This window comes from Oculina patagonica, chromosome 8 (genome assembly GCF_052425735.1).
Source record: "Oculina patagonica isolate OP01 chromosome 8, crgOcupat, whole genome shotgun sequence".
In the NCBI taxonomy this organism is placed as follows: domain Eukaryota; kingdom Metazoa; phylum Cnidaria; class Anthozoa; order Scleractinia; family Oculinidae; genus Oculina; species Oculina patagonica.
This window is the reverse complement of record NC_135765.1, coordinates 18,845,745-18,864,839: the sequence shown is the minus strand read 5'-3', so window position 1 is coordinate 18,864,839 and position 19,095 is coordinate 18,845,745. Positions and strand designations below refer to the sequence as shown.

General features: G+C 37.5%; 2 protein-coding genes across 2 annotated transcripts in view; one reads left to right on the top strand and one right to left on the bottom strand.

Moving 5' to 3' along the window:
- The window catches only part of LOC144662797 (uncharacterized), a 208,514-nt gene that overhangs the window by 79,191 nt on the left and 110,228 nt on the right, over window positions 1–19,095 (bottom strand). The window lies entirely within an intron of this gene.
- LOC144662799 (uncharacterized) overlaps window positions 1–19,095 on the top strand; it is a 37,991-nt gene that overhangs the window by 4,165 nt on the left and 14,731 nt on the right. Inside the window, exons 3-7 of the mRNA XM_078523734.1 lie at window positions 732–986; window positions 1,330–1,596; window positions 3,859–4,152; window positions 4,551–4,862; window positions 5,096–5,131. Coding sequence (XP_078379860.1) covers window positions 732–986; window positions 1,330–1,596; window positions 3,859–4,152; window positions 4,551–4,862; window positions 5,096–5,131 — 1,164 coding nt within the window. The remainder of the gene's footprint in view (window positions 1–731; window positions 987–1,329; window positions 1,597–3,858; window positions 4,153–4,550; window positions 4,863–5,095; window positions 5,132–19,095) is intronic.

Below are 19,095 nucleotides of genomic sequence, written 5' to 3'. Positions count from 1 at the left end.
CTCAAATAAACAATGCTGAAGACCTCAACCATTTTAGTATTTTGTTTTCGTGAAAAAAGAATGTAAACAAGGCTACGAATAACGACGTTTGAGGAGCAAACTTTATCTGGCAAATTGAAGGCGAACCAGGAGAGTGCGCTCTATCAAACGTAGCATGTTATTATATTATCATGAAACGGCAACGATCTGCAATTGAAATTGAAGCAAAAACTTCAAAGGTGTTCAAAACTAAAAGTTGCGTTTGCTTCTCAACTTTATTTTGTATGTGGTATATGGTTGACTTAAACGTTTCTACAAAACGAATTTATTCCTTAAAAAGCCCACAACATTTTATTATTTAATTTGTATACTTGCAACGCATTTATCCAATACTACGGTTACTGGCGCCAAACTCGGGCACTTGCGAGTAGGAAATTCTTTGTTTTCGTGTATCTCTTCCTATTTCTAGGCTTGTTTTCGATTGTTTGAACCTCACAACAAAACGGCGAATTTTTAACAAGAGAATCTAGTACTGTAGATAAAGTACTTCTTGTGCCGATTTAATTCTCTTTTAACTTTCGAGAACGACACAAGTTTGAACCATGATTCGCTAAAAGCCAGTTGATTTGAGTTCTCAACCAATGAAATGGTCATTTTAGCTGTTTGCCTCTTTCATAAGAAAACGAACAAAAGAGCCTAACCCAAACCATAAACCCTTCTAAGCGCTAGTCAGGACGTTCATTTCATTGCAGAAATACCAGTCTTCAGCCCATCGTCAATAAACGGCAGTTACATTGAGGGATCCTCAGTCAATATCAGTTGTACAGCGACTGGAAAACCAGACCCGGAAGTATCATGGATTCGAAATGGACAAATCAAAACTTCCGGACGGAAAACAGCTTATTTGAATTTCGCCAGAATTACCAGGACAGATGATGGAATGTACACATGCCAAGCAAACAACTCAGCAGGGACGAAAACTCATATAGAAACGCTGTTAGTTCGTTGTGAGTCTGAAATCTTTTAATTCCCATTTGTAATAGATCAGCATTGCTCAGCAAACATTTTAAACACATTCTTAAACGTGCCTTCCTTTTAGGACATTCGATACAAGAAAAATCAATGAGGGAGTTGTCACATTTTTTCATTATGCCTCCCTTTCTTTTTTGTATACGCGGTACGTCGTCACACTCCAGAAGGGCCAACATTATAAGTTTAGTGAATACAACTAACAAATATGGAGAAAAATTCTTACCATAAGTTTTGGGTTTCTTTTTTTGAATTCCATTACGGTTTTTCACTAAACAAATTTAATCAAATGTAAACGAATATTCATCTTTCCATTCACAGACCCGGCAAAAATACTTAGCATTACTACATCAGCTGCCAGTTCTTGGAATGGTCAGACAGTGTCGTTGAAGTGTGTGTCAGATGGTGTCCCTACACCAACACTCACCTGGTACAAACCTGATGGGAAGGAGCTAAACACAGTCACAGCTAAAGAAAGCACAGTGAAGGTGACATTAGATGATGAGCAAGATTTTGGTGAATACAAGTGTGTCGCTTACAATGGCCTTGATCCTTTAAACGACGCTTCAGTGCTCTTACGACAGCTAAGTATGTGTATCAAAACATTGTTGATTAGTAAAAGAGATGATTTAATAATTAATAATAATAATTAATGAACTTATATTAGGCAAGTATCAATCAAGGATTTTCACTTGCGCATTACAATATTTATAAAAATTTAAATTACTAACTGGCCCTAAAATTAATAAAAATACTAAAATACATGATAAGTGTAAAATTACATATTATAAAATTTGAAACGATCTCTGACTTAAAAACTTTAAAAATACAAGCTTTCGGCTGTTTGAACTACAGCCTTCGACGGGTAAAATGTAAAAAGGTAAAATATGCAGTGTGTGAAGTTGCGAAATAAAAATGCTAATAACTAAGAATATTTGTTAAAAAGAATGTTGTACTGTCCAGGTAGAGGACAGGAATTGTTATCCGCATTGGGAGTTAGCTTCGAATGCCACGCTTCCAACGTTTTTCTTGTTCTAAAGCCGCCTTTGTCAATGACAGATGCATTATCAAAGTCAATCGCGTGATTGTTGGACCAGACGTGATTGGCAATTCTTGAACCTTTTGCCGCGGTTTTTACATTTCTCAGGTGTTCTTTTTTCCTGGTGTTGAAGGGTCTGCCCGTCTCACCAATGTAACACCATGAACACTCAGAACAAGGAATTTTATAGACAACGTTTGTCTGCGATTCCAAAGAAGGTCGAAATTTTGGAGCCGGGAACTGTTGTTGGAGGGTGGTCAGTGGTTTGTTTACTACTGTGATATCGTGCTTTTTGAGGACACGGGTCAGAGGTTCTGTTACGCCTTTAATGTATGATAGAGAGGCGAAAGACTTGTTTGATTCGGGCGCCTCGACCATTTTGAAAAATGTTCCAACAAGTTCCTCCGGGGACAGCACTGTCGAGGGTCGGGTTTTGTTAGACTGGATGTTTTTAATGAACTTCGATGGGTAGCCATTAGATTCAAGTGCTGAATGAACTCGGTTAAGTTCTCGTTGTTTTCCTTCGGAAGCGTTGAGTAAATTTAGAGCTCTGTGTAAAAGAGTTGCCGCCGTGCTGGCCTTGTGTTTATTATCATGGTGAGAATTATAATCTAGATATCTGTCTGTGTGCGTGGGCTTTCTATAAACATCGACAGCGATGGCACAATTTCTTCGGGTGACTAAGGTGTCGAGAAAAGAGATCTTTCCATCACATTCAGTTTCGATGGTGAAAGAAATGTTAGCGTCGATTTTTACGCTTTTTTGATGATACAGAAGCTGTCGTCGACAAACCGTTTCCAGATTTTAGGAGGAACGGATGAACTGTTAATCGCACTTTCCTCGATCTCCTCCATGCAGAGATTGACCACGAAAGGGCTAACTGGACTGCCCATTGCGCACCCGTGTACTTGTTTATAGATTTTGTCGTTGAACATAAAATAATTGTTGGACAGGGTAAATTGGAGGAATGATATTATGTCATTGATGTCCAAATTTGTTCTCGATGAAAGAGAAGCGTCTTGTTCAAGTTTGTTCTTGATATAAATACATGCTTTATCGACAGGGATCGCGGTGAACAGAGACACGACTTCAAAAGAAACCAGGACTTCATTCTCATCAATCTTGATGTCAGATACTTCTTTGGAAAACTGTAAGGAATTCGCAACAGAATATCCGTTGCGATTTTGAAGCGGAAATAGAATATCTGTTAGAAACTTGGACGTGTTATAGAGAGCTGAGCCGATGCAGGTGACGATGGGTCTCAGAGGGTTCCCTTCTTTGTGGTGTTTAACGGAACCGCGAATCGCTGGTGGTGTGCCATCGGTTGAGTGAAGTTTACGATAGGTTGATTCATCTATCTTTTGTTGTCTCTTTAAAGAGAGTAACATGGCGTTCAGTTCACGCTCAATTCGGCGGAAAGGAGACGCGGAAACTAGTTCATAGGTGTCTCTATCATTGAGCAAAGTTTCCATTTTGTTGTCGTAGTCTGATCTATCCATGACGACAAAGCAGTAAAATTACAATCAATGATTTAAACCAAAGGGACGCATTCTCGACTATAAAGAGCCTTTTTTCTGTTATTTAGAAGTTAGACAGCTCATTCCAAGCGCAAGAAAAAAACTGTTACGGTAGAATGAAATAGTCCTTGAAATGTTTAACAAAATGTAAATCCAGTAACTGCGAATTTTGATCTATACCGTTAACCAGCGACATAACCAATAATTAATCAGAGCAACGTTTGTGTGTTATTTAAGGCGCAGTAATAAAAACAGCTACAATAGAAATAAACTTTCTTCTTTTTATTTTATCAGGAAAACCAGGCTCCCCGACCATCATATCTTCAGCTTCAGACATCCAAGCCACTTCACTGACAGTAAAATGGACTGCACCAGCTGATGATGGAGGGAGTCCTATCACAGCATACCGAGTGGTCATACTAAAGGGTAGCACTGAAATAAGGAATGAGAATGTTACTGACCCTGGTACAACAAGTCTGTCTGTTGGAGGTCTGGAAAGAGATACCGAGTACAGTATGAAGGTGTTTGCCAGGAATGCTGTGTTTAAGAGTACAGCTGCGCAAAGGACAATCAGGACAAAGATTGAAGGTAAGATTTCAAGCGGCTTTTATTAACTAAATGTCCAACCAAAAGGAAAACAGCTGCTAACATGACATCCGCGTTACGAAATTTGCTAATTTATGCATTGTAACTTTAATTCGATAATTTTGCTACAGTGTTGTCCATTGTTCTATTATTTTACAGAGAGTGGTGTAACATTATTGTCACTCAATTGCCTTTGAAACGCAAGACTTTTCAAACAGCGGCAAAAAAAGAATATATGCCGTCAACATGGCGGATCAACAAGCAGTCTATTTTGTGCCTGCGAGGGAACAAAATAATGCAAAAATAGTGGCGCCAAGCATAAGTAATGTGACAATTATGCGTTCGTGAAGTACCCATTATCCGTCTAACAGGACAACTTTTATATTATTGTTATCAATCAGGAATTCCCGACACACCAAACATTATAGAAATGCCCGCGGAGGTACAGAGTGATGAAGTGGCCTTAAAATGGACAAAGCCAGTCAGCAATGGAGCAGACATCACACAATACACTGTATATATACGAAACGTTAGTAGCAACGGTACCGTAGGAGACTGGAGAAAGCTTGAGGTCATTCGTGAAGTCTCTGTTCGTGAATACGTCGTCACACTCAAAAGGGGTCAGCGGTATGAGTTTGTTGTGACTGCAACCAACAAATATGGAGAGAGTTTAAAAGAACAGAAAAACATAAAGAGAAGCAAAGTTTTAGGAGGTAACGTAATGGTAACGTAATGGAAAATTAACTTTTCTTGTTGCAGATTATTCCTTTAACTAGCTTTTTTTCTGATTTTTTTATGTTTGTCCTAAAACGAAATGAGCGAGATGCTACAATTATGCTAATGTAACTCCTTAGACAATTGAAGTTATTTTATCTTTGATACTGTTCAACTACCTTGTATATACATTCTTCCAAACTAATTTTCTGTACGTTTTGGTGTTTTTCAGGGTCCACTAAATCGACTACAAACCAGAATAAAACAGGTTAGCTTTGTAACTGAAAAAATAGTTCTCATTTCAAGCCTTAGAATAAAATAAAAATTTATGTACAATTAGTCGTCATGCAATTAGCTTCGAGGTAATTGGTTTACAAGCATGCTACTTAAATAGCGGAAACAAATATTAATTTAAAATGTTATAACCCACAGTTGTTAGATGCGATAGGGAAGTGGAGATTCTTCATGTTGTTTATCTGAGTATCATAATCTTCTTGGTGATAATCATTGTTATAATCAGTGTTATAAGCTGGAGAAGGCGTCAAATTCCAGGTAATTCTTTGTGTTCACTGTTTACACATATTTTTTCTAAAATAAAAATTAACAGTGTTGTTAAGCCGTATTAGGCATCTCCACATCCATATGCATTTGTTATGGAACGGCATTGGAGCTTCGCTCAGTGTTAATATACCCACTGTGCACATGTAATATTTCCCTTTTCCCAATTGTTCCTTGTTACTATTGATAGAAAACCGCTTTGATTTTAGCTTTCCTAGGTACTATGTACTCGTTTCATTCTAATACCCTGGGTGCCAAAGGTTTTTCTGGAGTGGCCTCCAGTCATTGCCATGTTGGCCTCAGGCCGGAACGAAGGCAAGAGAGAAAAATCCTCTGATATCCAACTAAATGTTTTGTGAGACTACTCTAAAGCTTTGCTCAGTGTTACATACAGAGTGAGGAAATGGACTGTTTCTCTTTTTTTCTCATTGATCGTTTTTACTAGTAGTGACCGCTTTAATCAAATGAGCTTTTCCTACTCCCAAGGTACTATGTACAGTAGTATATCCTAATCCCCTAACGGCCAAAGGTGCTTCTTGCGTTGCAAGTTGGCGTCTGGCATGTACAAAGACACTAGATAAATGTCTGAAATATTTGCTAACCCTCTCTTACGTGTAAAAAGCTATGGTACCCGCGAACTGAAATGTTTACAATAATTTAATCACTTTGCTGAATAAGATAACAGGAGTCGACAGCAGTCGACAAGTGTCGTTCAGAAACAAGCAAAAAACTTAAAAACATATTTGTTATCGAAAAGCCCATTCGTTGCTTTATCTCTATACACGTTTTTGTTTTTCAGCAGTCCCGAAGCGTGCGAAACGGTGAGTGCAACAGTCAATGGTGACAAAAATAACAAATCTACTTATAGCTTGCCTCATTTAAACCAGGAAAACTCCTTTAGTTAAACGACAACTATAAAAAGCAACAGCTATTGTTGTTGTTGTACTATTTACAATACTGCATCGGCATATTTCAATGAGTTTTTAAACTCAGTTTAAAACTTACAATCGTATCTTCCAATTTCAGTGGTAGCAAATCCTTATCACGGGCAGATTTGACAGATTCCATTCAAATGGTAAGTTTTTATTTTAAATTCGCTTTCAGTATAGGCTCGGGGAGAAAGCCAATCTACCAATTACTATTCCTTATTAAATTGTCGTCATTAATTTTTACTGTTTATTCCTAGACAACTGTTGTCCAGCAGGAGGCAGATGCTCAGTCAATAGAAACAAATGAAGTTAGCAGCACAACTTACGAGATTCCTAACAGCAGTGATTACATGCCGCTCCATCCTTCAACAAGAAGCTGGGAGATCAGACGAGAGCAAGTCAATATCATTAAGAATATCGGAAACGGAGCTTTCTCCCAAGTTGCTAAGGCAACAGCAAAGAACTTCCATGGTAACCAAGATGTGACTGTGGCTGTGAAAATGTTGAAAGGTTATCTCATTAAAAACGTTTAGCGACACTGTGACGTTTTTCAGATTTGATTGATTGATTGCAATGGGCTGATACTTTTCTTAAATTGATTTGCTCCAAATAGAAAATGCTCCTGACTCAGACAGAAAGGACCTGCTTTCAGAACTTGAATTGATGAAAAAACTGAAGCCTCATCCTCATGTGATAACGTTGTTGGGATGCGTAACAGAAACTGGTAAAGTAAATTCAAAGTAACTTTAATAATAATTAAGGACTGGAGCTCCCTTATACAATATTCTGTTGTGCGTAATTTATAAAGCTAAAACAGACGTCGTATTCGATAAACGAGAACGCCCAATCAGCCATCGCATATAAATAAATGTCTTTGTTTTGAAGGTGTAAAATGAACGATACGTACTTATGATGTTAGTTTTAAAAATGTCTGCGAAATATGTCCCTGCCTCAACCCGATAGCTCGAATTCCGGAAAGTGAGTTCAGTTCTATTTTCTCTGCAATTCACTGAAATCTTGTCTGTATATGTCAACCGCTTTATATTTTCTTATTTTAGATCCCTTACTGGTCCTTATTGAGTATGTACCATACGGTGATCTGCTGGGTTATTTGAGGAAGAGTCGTGGGCTCAATGACACGTATTTTAATAACCCGGATAGAAAGCCGAAAACCAATCTGACTTCACAGCAGTTGATGAGATTTGCATGGCAGATAGCTGATGGGATGACTTTTTTGTCGTCAAGGAAGGTAAACATCTATATATAAGCAATAGAGGACTTTTTCCGTGTTTACATAGCCTCATCTAAACACGAGGGGGGTAGGGAGAATTCGAGACAGTTATGCAAACCCGAGACGCAGTCGAAGGTTTGCATAACTTTCGAGAATTCTCCCATCCACCCAAGAGTTTAGATGATAGGACTCGAACCCACGACCTTCCGTACACTAGTCGGACGCTCTAACGACTGAGCTACTGAGAACTCTAATGGTGAGGGAATCTTATTGTAGTACTTATTGTAGTACTTAAATGCAAAATTTTTTTCGAAAAATGTTTACTGTGTACTTTGTTGAATATTTTGTCATTCGCTTGAGCTCCCTCCACGAGCTCGTCTAGCTCAGAATCATCGAGGCAGGCAAAGCGCTGTGGTTCTTCTTTCTTTTGCCTTTTTTCCTCGGGCTCATATGGGAAGAGAAAGCCGGAACACATATCAAAATTTGGTATTGTTTTCCATGTCTTTAATATTTGTACTTGAAATTACTTTACAAGTCTTTTTGACAGTTTTATGATGTTTTGAAGTTGTGCTGGGAAACACAGAAAGCGTGACGTCACACCAGTGACACCTATTGACCAATAAGAGCGACCAATGAGTCCAATGAGAGCGCGCGTACTATCCTAATTATTTATATATAAAAATATATAATAACATAAATTCAAAGAATAGTAGCAAAAGAGGAAAACGAATTGAATAATAAGTACGGCAATTTAAAAAAGGGTTTTTTTTCTTTCAGATAATCCATCGTGACTTGGCGGCCAGAAATGTTCTTGTTGGTGAAGGAGAGAAGTGTAAGGTGACAGATTTTGGGATGGCAAGGAATGTTCACCAGGATGATATTTATACCAAACAAAGTCGGGTGGGTATTCTCCATTCCTCCCCCTCCACCCGAACTCTCCCAATAACTTATCTTATTCTGGCGCAATTTTTGTTTATTGAGCATGTGATACTGATGAAAAAACGAAAAAGACTAGTGAGGCTGTTTATCTTTCAGGGCCGGTTGCCTGTCAAGTGGACTGCTTATGAAGCTCTGTTATATGGAACATACACAACACAAAGTGACGTGTAAGCGCTGAATCGAACAACTAAGAACTAATAATCTCTTTTCTCGATGATTTGCTTATAACCTGCACATCATACCAAAATAAGATTTTTTATGACGTAACATTAGGTTTTTTACACGATCGCCACAAAAAAAGGAATGCTAACCACCCAGTACAGTGGAAAGCGATGAAACCAGAACGAAGGACGAAGTTGGACACTAATTACTATAGCTTGTCGATGGTTACGAAGCTAAGTACTTTCCAGGGATAACTTGACTTGCCTTTGGCCAAAGCCCTAAGTGGGCATAGGGCCGGTTCCAGGGATAAGCTTGACGATTACTATTACTATAACTAACATTACCTCATTATAGCTATTGCTTTGAAGGTCACGTAAGTAGCTCGTGTTGTTACTCAATCCTTAAATATCACGGCAAAAGTAGACATGAGAACAATTCTGTTTATTTCTCTGGGTTTCACAACCCCTTTACTTGGACTAGATAATATTCTCTTTGACGGTCCAAAACGCGTCCTTTGACTTGGTGTCGTAAAAACGTTTCCTCGCCACTATCCCCCACTCCACCCACCTCTTTTTCCTATACAATTTATATTGTTACCAATGAAGTGTTACTCATATTTGTGTTCTCGCAGGTGGAGCTATGGTGTCCTTCTGTACGAGATTCTTACCATAGGTAGGTTCAGATACATATCATTTATATAATAAAATTAACCGTACATCATCAAAAATCGTTCACTTTACTTTCGATTGTCTCATCTAGGTGGATCTCCATATCCGAGAATTAACGCTCGCCAAATCGCCATGAAACTTCAAGAAGGATTCAGAATGCCAAAGCCAAAACATGTGGATAGCAAAATGTAAATACACTGTAGTTTTTGTCGTTGTTTTTGCTGTTGCAACTCTTAATTTCATTGATAAAAACACTTTACAAACCACTTTTAACCTGTACCACTTTCTTACTTCAATGAAATAATTTCTTTTGCGATTTATTTCCGGGCTATGACAAAAAATGAAAACAATTTAGAACTCGTTGTCTTGTTCTTACTACACTTTACTATTAAAGTGTCTCTCTCCACACAGGTGTATAAATGGGTACTGGCGAATTTAATGCTGGGGTAACCTTGCAATGGACGAGCATTTCATACAGAGGAGAGTAAAAATACTCCCGTCGCTTTATGGTTTGGAAACTGGGATAAGCTCCGGCCTGATGGGCCAATAGGCTCGAACGCAGACTATACCGTCCTTTTATGTTATACATGTTTATATCAACGTTCTGGGTTTTCGATGTCCTGATAGGATGCATATTTTTGCATTTGATTATTTATGAACTGAGTGCCGCTCTCTAATATCGTTTTAAAATAGCGCAACTATGCTTTTTACATAATGTTTTTTTGGTTGTTTTTGGGATGCTTAAGGGCATCCTAGTTGTTTTCAGGGTGCGTGTGTATTTCCCTTGGAAATCAGGATAATTGGATTAACAACCCAAATAACCAATAAAAGCATCGTATATTGGTCCCTTGGGTGTTGGGCAAACCGGTTTTGGCAAGGTTAGGTTAAATTGTGAGGAATTGAGGAAAACAGGTTTTGATGCGGAAGACAAGGAAATTAGTCAAATGCATGAGCTCGAGGATAACTGGTTTTGCAAGGTGATTAATCGATTGTTTCTATTTTCGTGTTCAGCTGCGTGTAAACAAAAGCGCTTAAGTTGCTTTCAATAAACCCGGGAATAAACCGCCCGAACTAGCTAACATCTAAATTATTCAGTTACAGTTGGACTCTCATTCCTCATATCGTTAGTGCGACTGGCGGAAATACGTTGACTATGCCAATATGATAAGCAAAAGCGAATTCTTTTGGTATTTTCCTTCGTGAAAGCTAAAATTCCTTGCCGGTTCCGTCAAATGTCTACACTTTCAGTGCGTTGCTAATTAAATCAGCTAAATCAGTTACATGCGGCTGACTTCTCCCAATGATATGTAATCAAAACAGTACTGCATGTGTCTTAAAATTTAAACAAAGTTTTATCAACAAAAAAGTGTTTGTTTGACTTAAGTAAACTGTAGTAAAAATACTCGTGAATTAAGACGTTTTTCGCCACTTTTGTGTCTTACGTGATGTCTGTTAAAATTTAATTAACAATCAAGTAAACACGCAAAGAGCTCGCTTTATATTTTTCGCCAATACATTGCCTTTATTCGAACTTTAAAAGCATTGTAGTCGCCAAAAAATGTCAATATTTTTTGGGGTTGCTGAAGATTATCCTTTCGATATTTGAAGAACATGAAAAAAAGAGTTTGTTCGCCTTCAGTACAACGTGTTGACGAGCGTTCTTCTGTTTGGATAGTAGTCATGCTGTGTAAATAGTTCACATCGAATCCAAAACAATAACGTTTCGTTCCTCAGGAAACCAACCAAAAACAGCAACGCGACGTTTCTCTCGAGCCTTATTTTAAAAGTATTTTTTTATAATACACAGTTCTTTCTTTTAGAATGATTCTCGGAAACATCAAAGGAAAAAATTTCTGCGGAATAGTTTGAATAATGATATACCAATATTACAAACTTACGAAATGCTTCCCGAGAAACAATTCGTTTTCCATTTGAGAAGGTTGCCACTCCCTCACCAGTCGCCATATATAAATATAATTGACTACCAATTCCAAGAAATTTCTCCGAGTTTAAGTCTTTTGTCGATCTTATTTTTTTTTTCGCTCCTAGCGAGGAGTGCCGAGATTGAGACATGCACTTTACCCGAGGGACAACAAGAGGGAGGCTTATCAGGTTCTGTACAGTGGTACTCCCCTTTAAAGTGTTGTAAAGGCACCTTGAATTAATTAATTGAGATGTCGTTCATGTTTACGGTCCTTCAATGTTCTCAGTTTTAAATATCTCATCCTGAACTGTATCAGTGACGGCTAACTTTGGCGGCTAACGTACGTTTTCCGCTGTTGCCCTTATCATATAAAATACTATAACGGAACTCTTCCGACCAATGTAGTCTACGGTTTATTATAAACCAGAAAAAATCTTTACGGCATCCCCATTTGTTGCTACTTTTCCAGCAACAAATCTACTTGTTAATTCTATTTCTGTTGATTAGATATCAGACTATGCTTAATTGTTGGGAACAAAACCCAAGTGATCGACCAACCTTTCCTAAACTAAAAGAAACGATGAAGGACATGGAGCGAAACCACAAGGTAAACACTACAGAATTCGGCATATTTTACCAATAATGCAAAATTTAACTATAAAAAACATGTTCTACTTCTGTACATATTAGTTGGGGAACAGCGCGAAGAAGAACGCGTAGAGTATAGTATTACTCAGAGGAAGGTTCTCGACCTTTTCTTTTGCACCTGGAACACTCGACACAAAATATGGACTGGAATTTTCAATATAAGTCGTAATCAGATTCACCTTTTTATACGTCCACTTAGATTTCCTAGTTGCGTACAACATCCTTGGCTCAATGAGAAGAAAAAAAATCTTAGTTCCAGTAGCTAGCTTCATTTATTTCAGTTCCCAAGATGGCGCAGTCATAAAATTAGCAAAGTAGAAAAAATAATAAACGATTGGTGCGGAAGCGTTAATTGTCTTCGCTACTAATTTATCTTTGTATCGCTTACGCCACGAGCTAAGAAGAACTTAGGCTGTCAGCCAACAAAAATCACCTTCACTCAAAACTGAAAAGTTATTACACAACTACCTGTGATATATTTTTTTGTTTCAGACATACATCAACCTTGGAGAGTATGACGACAGCTTGTACGCCAACATGGAAGATCTTACGGCTGAATAGCAAGTAGTGCAGACACGACCAGAAGCTTATTATACTTTTACTCGGGTGTAAAACTCAATCAGAAAAATCTCTATTAAAAACAGAAATAGCAGCAACCTTTAAGTCCGGGGTATAAGCCCTCCTATTTTTAGGCACATTTGTCTGCCAACAGACAACAAACAGTATTCCGTGGCCGAGGCGAGTAAGCGTCCCCATTCATCCAAGCCAGCAACGTAACAAAAAATATACTTGAAATAAAATGTAGCCACTAAATAAGTGTTCAAGTAGAGTACATATCAAAACGTTTAATCACACTGGTATTTTTATAAATAACATATCACTTTTCAAAGTCTCCATACATGTCGGGTCTCTAGGTAACCAGTGTTAGCTGGTATGTTAGCGGTTTTTTACACTGTCTGTAAGTACGATGGATATAAGCTTTTTAATAAAATGTCTTTACGGAGCTGAACTGCCTTAGGTATTTCTTTTATATGGTCCTGTCATATATATTCTCGCTATTATTATTGTAATGAGGTATTATTGTAAGTAGTATTGTTGTTAAGATAGTGTTCCTGTAGACGTAATGCATCTTGTAATGTGTTTTAATAAATTGAAATGTACTAATGCTTAAAATATTAAACACATAATAAGTTATAGCAATCAGACACGTAATGTTGTTTTGTTGATGCCCCGATTTATCAGGAAACGTTTTGTACACTTCTCGATCGCTGCTTGATTTTAGTACATGTACTTGACTCTTGTTTTGTTTTTTGTTTTGCAAAAGTAAAGCTACTTCTGATGTACACTACAATAAAAAACTCGCATTAAAAGTAGTCAGTTTCTTTTGATGACAAGTGAACTAAACTACATAACTTATTACCTAAAGGAAACAGAATATCACGCTTATCATTATCGACAAAAAATGTATTTGACTGCAAATAGAATTTTTATGTCTTCTCTCCCTGTATTTTTGTTACTGTAATTGAGTTTTATCGGTTCTTGGTGAGGAGCCAATGACAGTTTTGACAACTCCCCTCTAGGGTTGTTGGAAGGTCACGTGTCCTAGCAAGCCATGTGGTTGCCATTCTCCCCGATCTATCACTTGTAGAAAAAACTGCTTCGAACTCCTTCTTCCTCCCCATGTTTCGTCCTCTTGTTATTGCATTATTAATTATATCATTTTTCCATATTTTTTTCTGTTTTCTTGGCCCTCACCTTTACTAAATCATGAATTTTGATGTTTCATAAAAGTGGCGATGGACCTTCGTCCATAGTCATATTTGTCTTATTGGTTGTGTTCAATTTTTGCCCAGTAAACAGAGATCAGGCAAAGCAGCAATGTGTGTGTGTGTGTGTGTGTGTGTGTGTGTGTGTGTGTGTGTGTGTGTGTGTGTGTGTGTGTGTGTGTGTGTGTGTGTGTGTGGGGGGGGGGGGGGGATGCTTTTCCTGGGGCAGGCATAGAAGGCATAAGATAGCTTTTAACCCTGTCCAGACCGGGCTTTCTTGGATCTTTTCAGACAGGGAGGGGAGGGTAGATTTCGCCCTCACCTCCTCCGTACCTTTCAGAATACTTAAGCAATCACTATGAAACTTTGAGGATATATAGCATGTCAAAACAAACGCCATCTTGGTTCCGCCATCTTGGATTTCAAAATTTTCCAATATGTCAGAAAACCGCCCAAAATTACTGAAAAGTACTGAAAATCAATAAAAAATGCAAAAAGACCTAAAAAGGCGAATTAATTGCATTAAAGATAATGGGGAAATGTCTGTCAAAAATACTGTTGCCGTGGTAACGTCAAGTTCCCGACACATCAACCTATCATACCAAACTGAATCTTCCCAGATAAATGTTAGATAACTCACAAAGTTTGGCAGCGTTTTGCTGAATCTTTAAAAAAGTAATAAACATTCAAAGTCAGCGCGGGCACTTTCCCCCCTCCCCCCGGTCTGGATAGGATTAAAATCTAAATCACCTTCTTACGAAAAGCCACATTCTTGAAGAGGTGACCAAAAATACTTTCCATCGTAACAACAGCACTGCCTGAAACTGATCCTTCTTCATGGTAGACATAGTCAATAAATGACTCGCTTGCAGCTCGTGAATGAAAAAAAAAAACCCGTACGCAGTTTGTGCAGTAATATATACAAGTAAAAATCATACGATAGTTTTCGCTACTGAAAAATGAAGAACGACGAATCACAAGGCTAATACGATCTACATCTACAATTACAATCAGATTTTGAACAACTCTCAACTTCAAGGAAAGTAGGTAATGGTGATTCATTCGTTCATTCACTTACGAGCTGCTGCTTAGCTGCGTAAAACATAGTCAGGAAGTAATTGTTGTGTCAAGGATGCTAAAGATTACTATTAATGTAGAATTAAACTTGCAGAATTATTTGCAGTTAAGCTGAGTTAAGAATGCTCTTGTGAACAATTTTTGCTTATCGTCTCCGCGACGGCGATGTTTATTTTTATTTACTTAACTTTGTAATATCTCAGGACTCATGTTATTAACAAATTACTTTATGATAAGTTCGCACGTATAACTTTAATTTATTTAATTGTGATGAAGGATAACAAACTCGCTCGCTGTTTTCGCTCGTTTGTTCTGTTATTCTTTTCAACTCGTGAATAAAAATCGTACGCGTTCACTTACCATAAAGTAATCTTAATATATAATTGAATAGCGACTTTTTCCGCTCCTTATACTGTAAAGCATTGGCCTCAAGGGAAATGTCTGAGTCACAGAGACATATATCTAAAATAGAAATATATGTATCCGTTTTCATGATTTATTGCCATAGACATAAGTAAAGAACAAAACTCGAAAGCGATACTAAACCGAGCATTTAAATAAAAATAGCCTGCATTGTGTGTATCTAAAATAGAAATATTTCCTATTGTAATATACTATTTAAAACAACGCCTTATGGATGAATGCAAACGTATCCGTTTTAATGCCTTATTTCCTTGGACATAATTGAAAATAGACGAATACAATATTAAAGCGAACATTTACATAAACATTGACCTGCATTTTGCGCAAACAAAAAATGCACGGATCTTTATCTGCGGACTTTATCTGTTCCGAGAAGCGGATAGTTGACCTCTAAACTGTCCGCTCCAGGAAAAATGCGATCTTCAACGAAGAGAGAATGTTAAATATGAAAGCAATTGTGTTGGCGTTCAAAAATATTGCTTATCTGTGAAATATTTAGCACGATATTGATGTAGAGTGCCAGACTACTATCAAAAACCAACTTAAATTTCATCTCAACAAACAAACAGAACGTGATATTCCCGAGCACTCGTCGCTGAGGCTGACTTGTCCCTCGTCGTCTCTTACGGAAAACTTATCATCCCGTGCCAAGAAAAGTCTTGGAACGAGTCAGTTGCTTATGCGTGTCTTGAGTGACTCAAGCTACTGAAGTGTGACTCTATTCAAATAAAGAACGTATTGGCTGAGTACGTTTGCTACCTACATTATAAAAGCAGCGGCAGAACTTGTTCCTCCAGTGGACCTGACAACAACATTTGCAATGAAGTTTTATCACAAACTGATGATGGGTGAAACGTTTCTTTCGTTATGCCACTTCTTACATGTAATCGTGTTGATACTTCCGCATTCAGGTACGTTTAAGAGATTTCAGTTTCGTTCGCAGTGGGAAAGTTATTTTACAGTTTTAGATAAGAGTAACAGTAGCGTCCTTCAAGATTAAGATTATGAGCAAGGCCTTTCAGATAATTGCAATGTAAACAGAGACAACATTGTAGGGATTTATAGCAAGATAGGGCAACACGCCTCAGTGAAGTGTGTTCGACTACTGGATGGGTTTATTTACGTCAGTTGGCTCAGTGTTTATCGCTCACAAAGACCTATTCGACGGAAGTTCACATTGAACTTCTTACATCAACTAACAAACTCAACATACAGTGGTAAGTGGAGGAAATTGACGTATGAAAAAATGAATGACAGACCTGATTGCGCGATAAAACGACTGAAAATAACCACGGCAAATAACCTCAGCCATACTTGATATACATCAAGATTAAGCGTTTAATTTTCGAACGTAGGGATAGAGATCGCAGGCTCACAGCATTACTGACTAATCGGTGGTCCTTAAATATAAGGATTTGTATGGACCTTAGTTAATACCTAGAATAGACAGCGAGTGGTTGAGCGGAATTTCCACTAGTTTTACTTTTGGTCCACCTTTACTTAACAGGCTCCGACTGAGAATATGAAGAATTGTTGGACAGGCTGGGGAAATCGAAAATCTTGAAACTTTGACTAAATAACACCTTTGGGGAACTATGTTCGAAAATATTATTCTCATATCGTAGGAATTTATGGTTTTCGATAAATTAAGAAAAAACGAAAATAACGGTTTTAGCTCATTAAATATGCAAAAAATATGCGTAAAAATGGCAAAGTTCTCGATATTCCCATAAGAGCAATTTTCAATGCTCTGAATCGAAATAAACTTAGAATAATAGATTGACCTTTCTTCTTTCAGGCAACATACACCTTTAATTTTTTCCGGCTATTTTGAGGTTTCCTTCACCTTTTAAAATATTGCTTTATCAAGCACTTCGGGAAAGGGCAAAAATTAAAGAAACTTTGGAGGCCGAAAAAGCACCTTGATATGTCCGATATCGAGTCAAACTAAACACTGTGCAAAAGCTCGATGTCTCTTCTGTTATAATATTAAATAAAAAATCTGGGTACTCAAGATTCACACAAATGAGAAACGAAAGTTTACGACCTCCTCGTGTCTAATTTGCATAAAGCTAATTTTTGAATTCGTCCTCCGCTAAGTGATCTGGTCCGCTAAATTTAAATTTGGGAGCTATGATTTGCACAAAGAAAGCAAGTTTAAACTTTATTTGATTTTGTTGACGTCTTATGCCTATCAACAGGTTATATAAACACGAAGAAAGAAGAAAAAACAGTAAAATCATCGACTGAGCTCATTGCGTGACCTGCGTCACGTTATAAATTTTCTTGTCAATAATTGAATTTGATTTGTTTGTTAGGACTCAGTTGCATTTCAAATTTAAGATTAAAGAATGAGATAATAATATCATTCACTTACCTGAAATTGGGAATGATTTGTACCTTTTATTTACTCTGGCGGGTAACTCACGTCAAAGCCGTAACTTGCGTAGTATTATTAATTTGGAAGTTGACTTCAGTTATAAACATAAACGTACATAAATATTATGAACATATATCGCTGTTAGTTTCCGTTCAGTTTTCATTCATAATGGAAATAAAATACGAAAAGTTTCTCATCTTGTTTTAAAACAACTATATAAAAGGTTTCGATCGTGCAAAAACCATTCATTCATTTATTCAGATGCACATCACAAAATTAAATTAATTTATAATTTAATTTAAAGAGACCGAACACGTACACAGCGACAGAACTCGGCGCCAGGACATTTAACACAAAGCACAAAATTATTCGGCTGAAATTTAAAAATAGAATGACCCTTTACAGTTGTGCCTCTCTTGTTGGTGGGGCTTCAGGAGTCCAAGCCCAGAAAATCCAGAATTTGTCCAGTTTGTAAATTACCATGCAAAAGCACACTTCAAATTTTGTTACATCTTGTCTGACAGATACTGAAGCATCGATAGCGAAGGAAAATTGTTAGTTGCCCGTACAGGTAAGGTAATTTTTTTTTCTTTGAACCACATCTATGTTTGGGTAACTGAATTAATGCAAGCTTAACTATCCAATACCTTGGGATTTTTGTAGCGCAAGAATGCCAAGAACATATGACAGTTTGTCATAAATACAAGAACACGCTCTTTCGCTGGCGGACTGGAGAGCAACATGTTCTATACCAATGGAAATTGCGAGCCATAAGCCTTCTTTCACTCGGGAGGATCGCGGAATAGCAAGCAACCCTGCTCTGTTTTACAAGAGACGGGTATAGTTTGAGCTAGATCACATAAGCATTACCTTTTTGTTACTTAATTTAGGTTTAAGCCCATAGTAACAACTACCAAGTAAAAATTTAATGAATAATATAGCCTAGATGATTACTATAGTATTTCCTAGACTTTTAAGTTAAAACACTTTCTTTAATATTGTAAATTTAATATTGGTTTTAAGTTATAAAATGACAGTTGACCTTACCTTACTAGCCTTCAGAACAAGCGCTTGCTGTTGGGCACTTTTAAAAAAGCCCAACAATACCGCAGGCTAATCAAAGTTTTGCGGTTTCGCGACGTCTCGGGTTTCAAGTTACAAGCAAATAAGTAAAATTTTATCACAAGTATTAAATGCGCCTTCAAAGGCAGAGTGTTAGTTTTTATTGACTGTTCTACTAACTATGCTTTAACTTAACACGCATTCTACAACCAAAGATTTCACTTGTTTTGAAATCGTGCCCGGACGGTTGATTTTAATGAGCACAGGCGATGGAAAAATCACACGCAAAATTTAACTCATGCCTGCTGAAAATTTTGTGACAAACTGGACAAATTCTGGATTTTCTGGGCTTGGACCAAGCCCCACCAACAAGAGAGGCACAACTGTATAGGGTCATTCTATTTTTAAATTTCAGCCGAATAATTTCGTGCTTTGTGTTAAATGTCCTGGCGCCGGGTCCTGTAG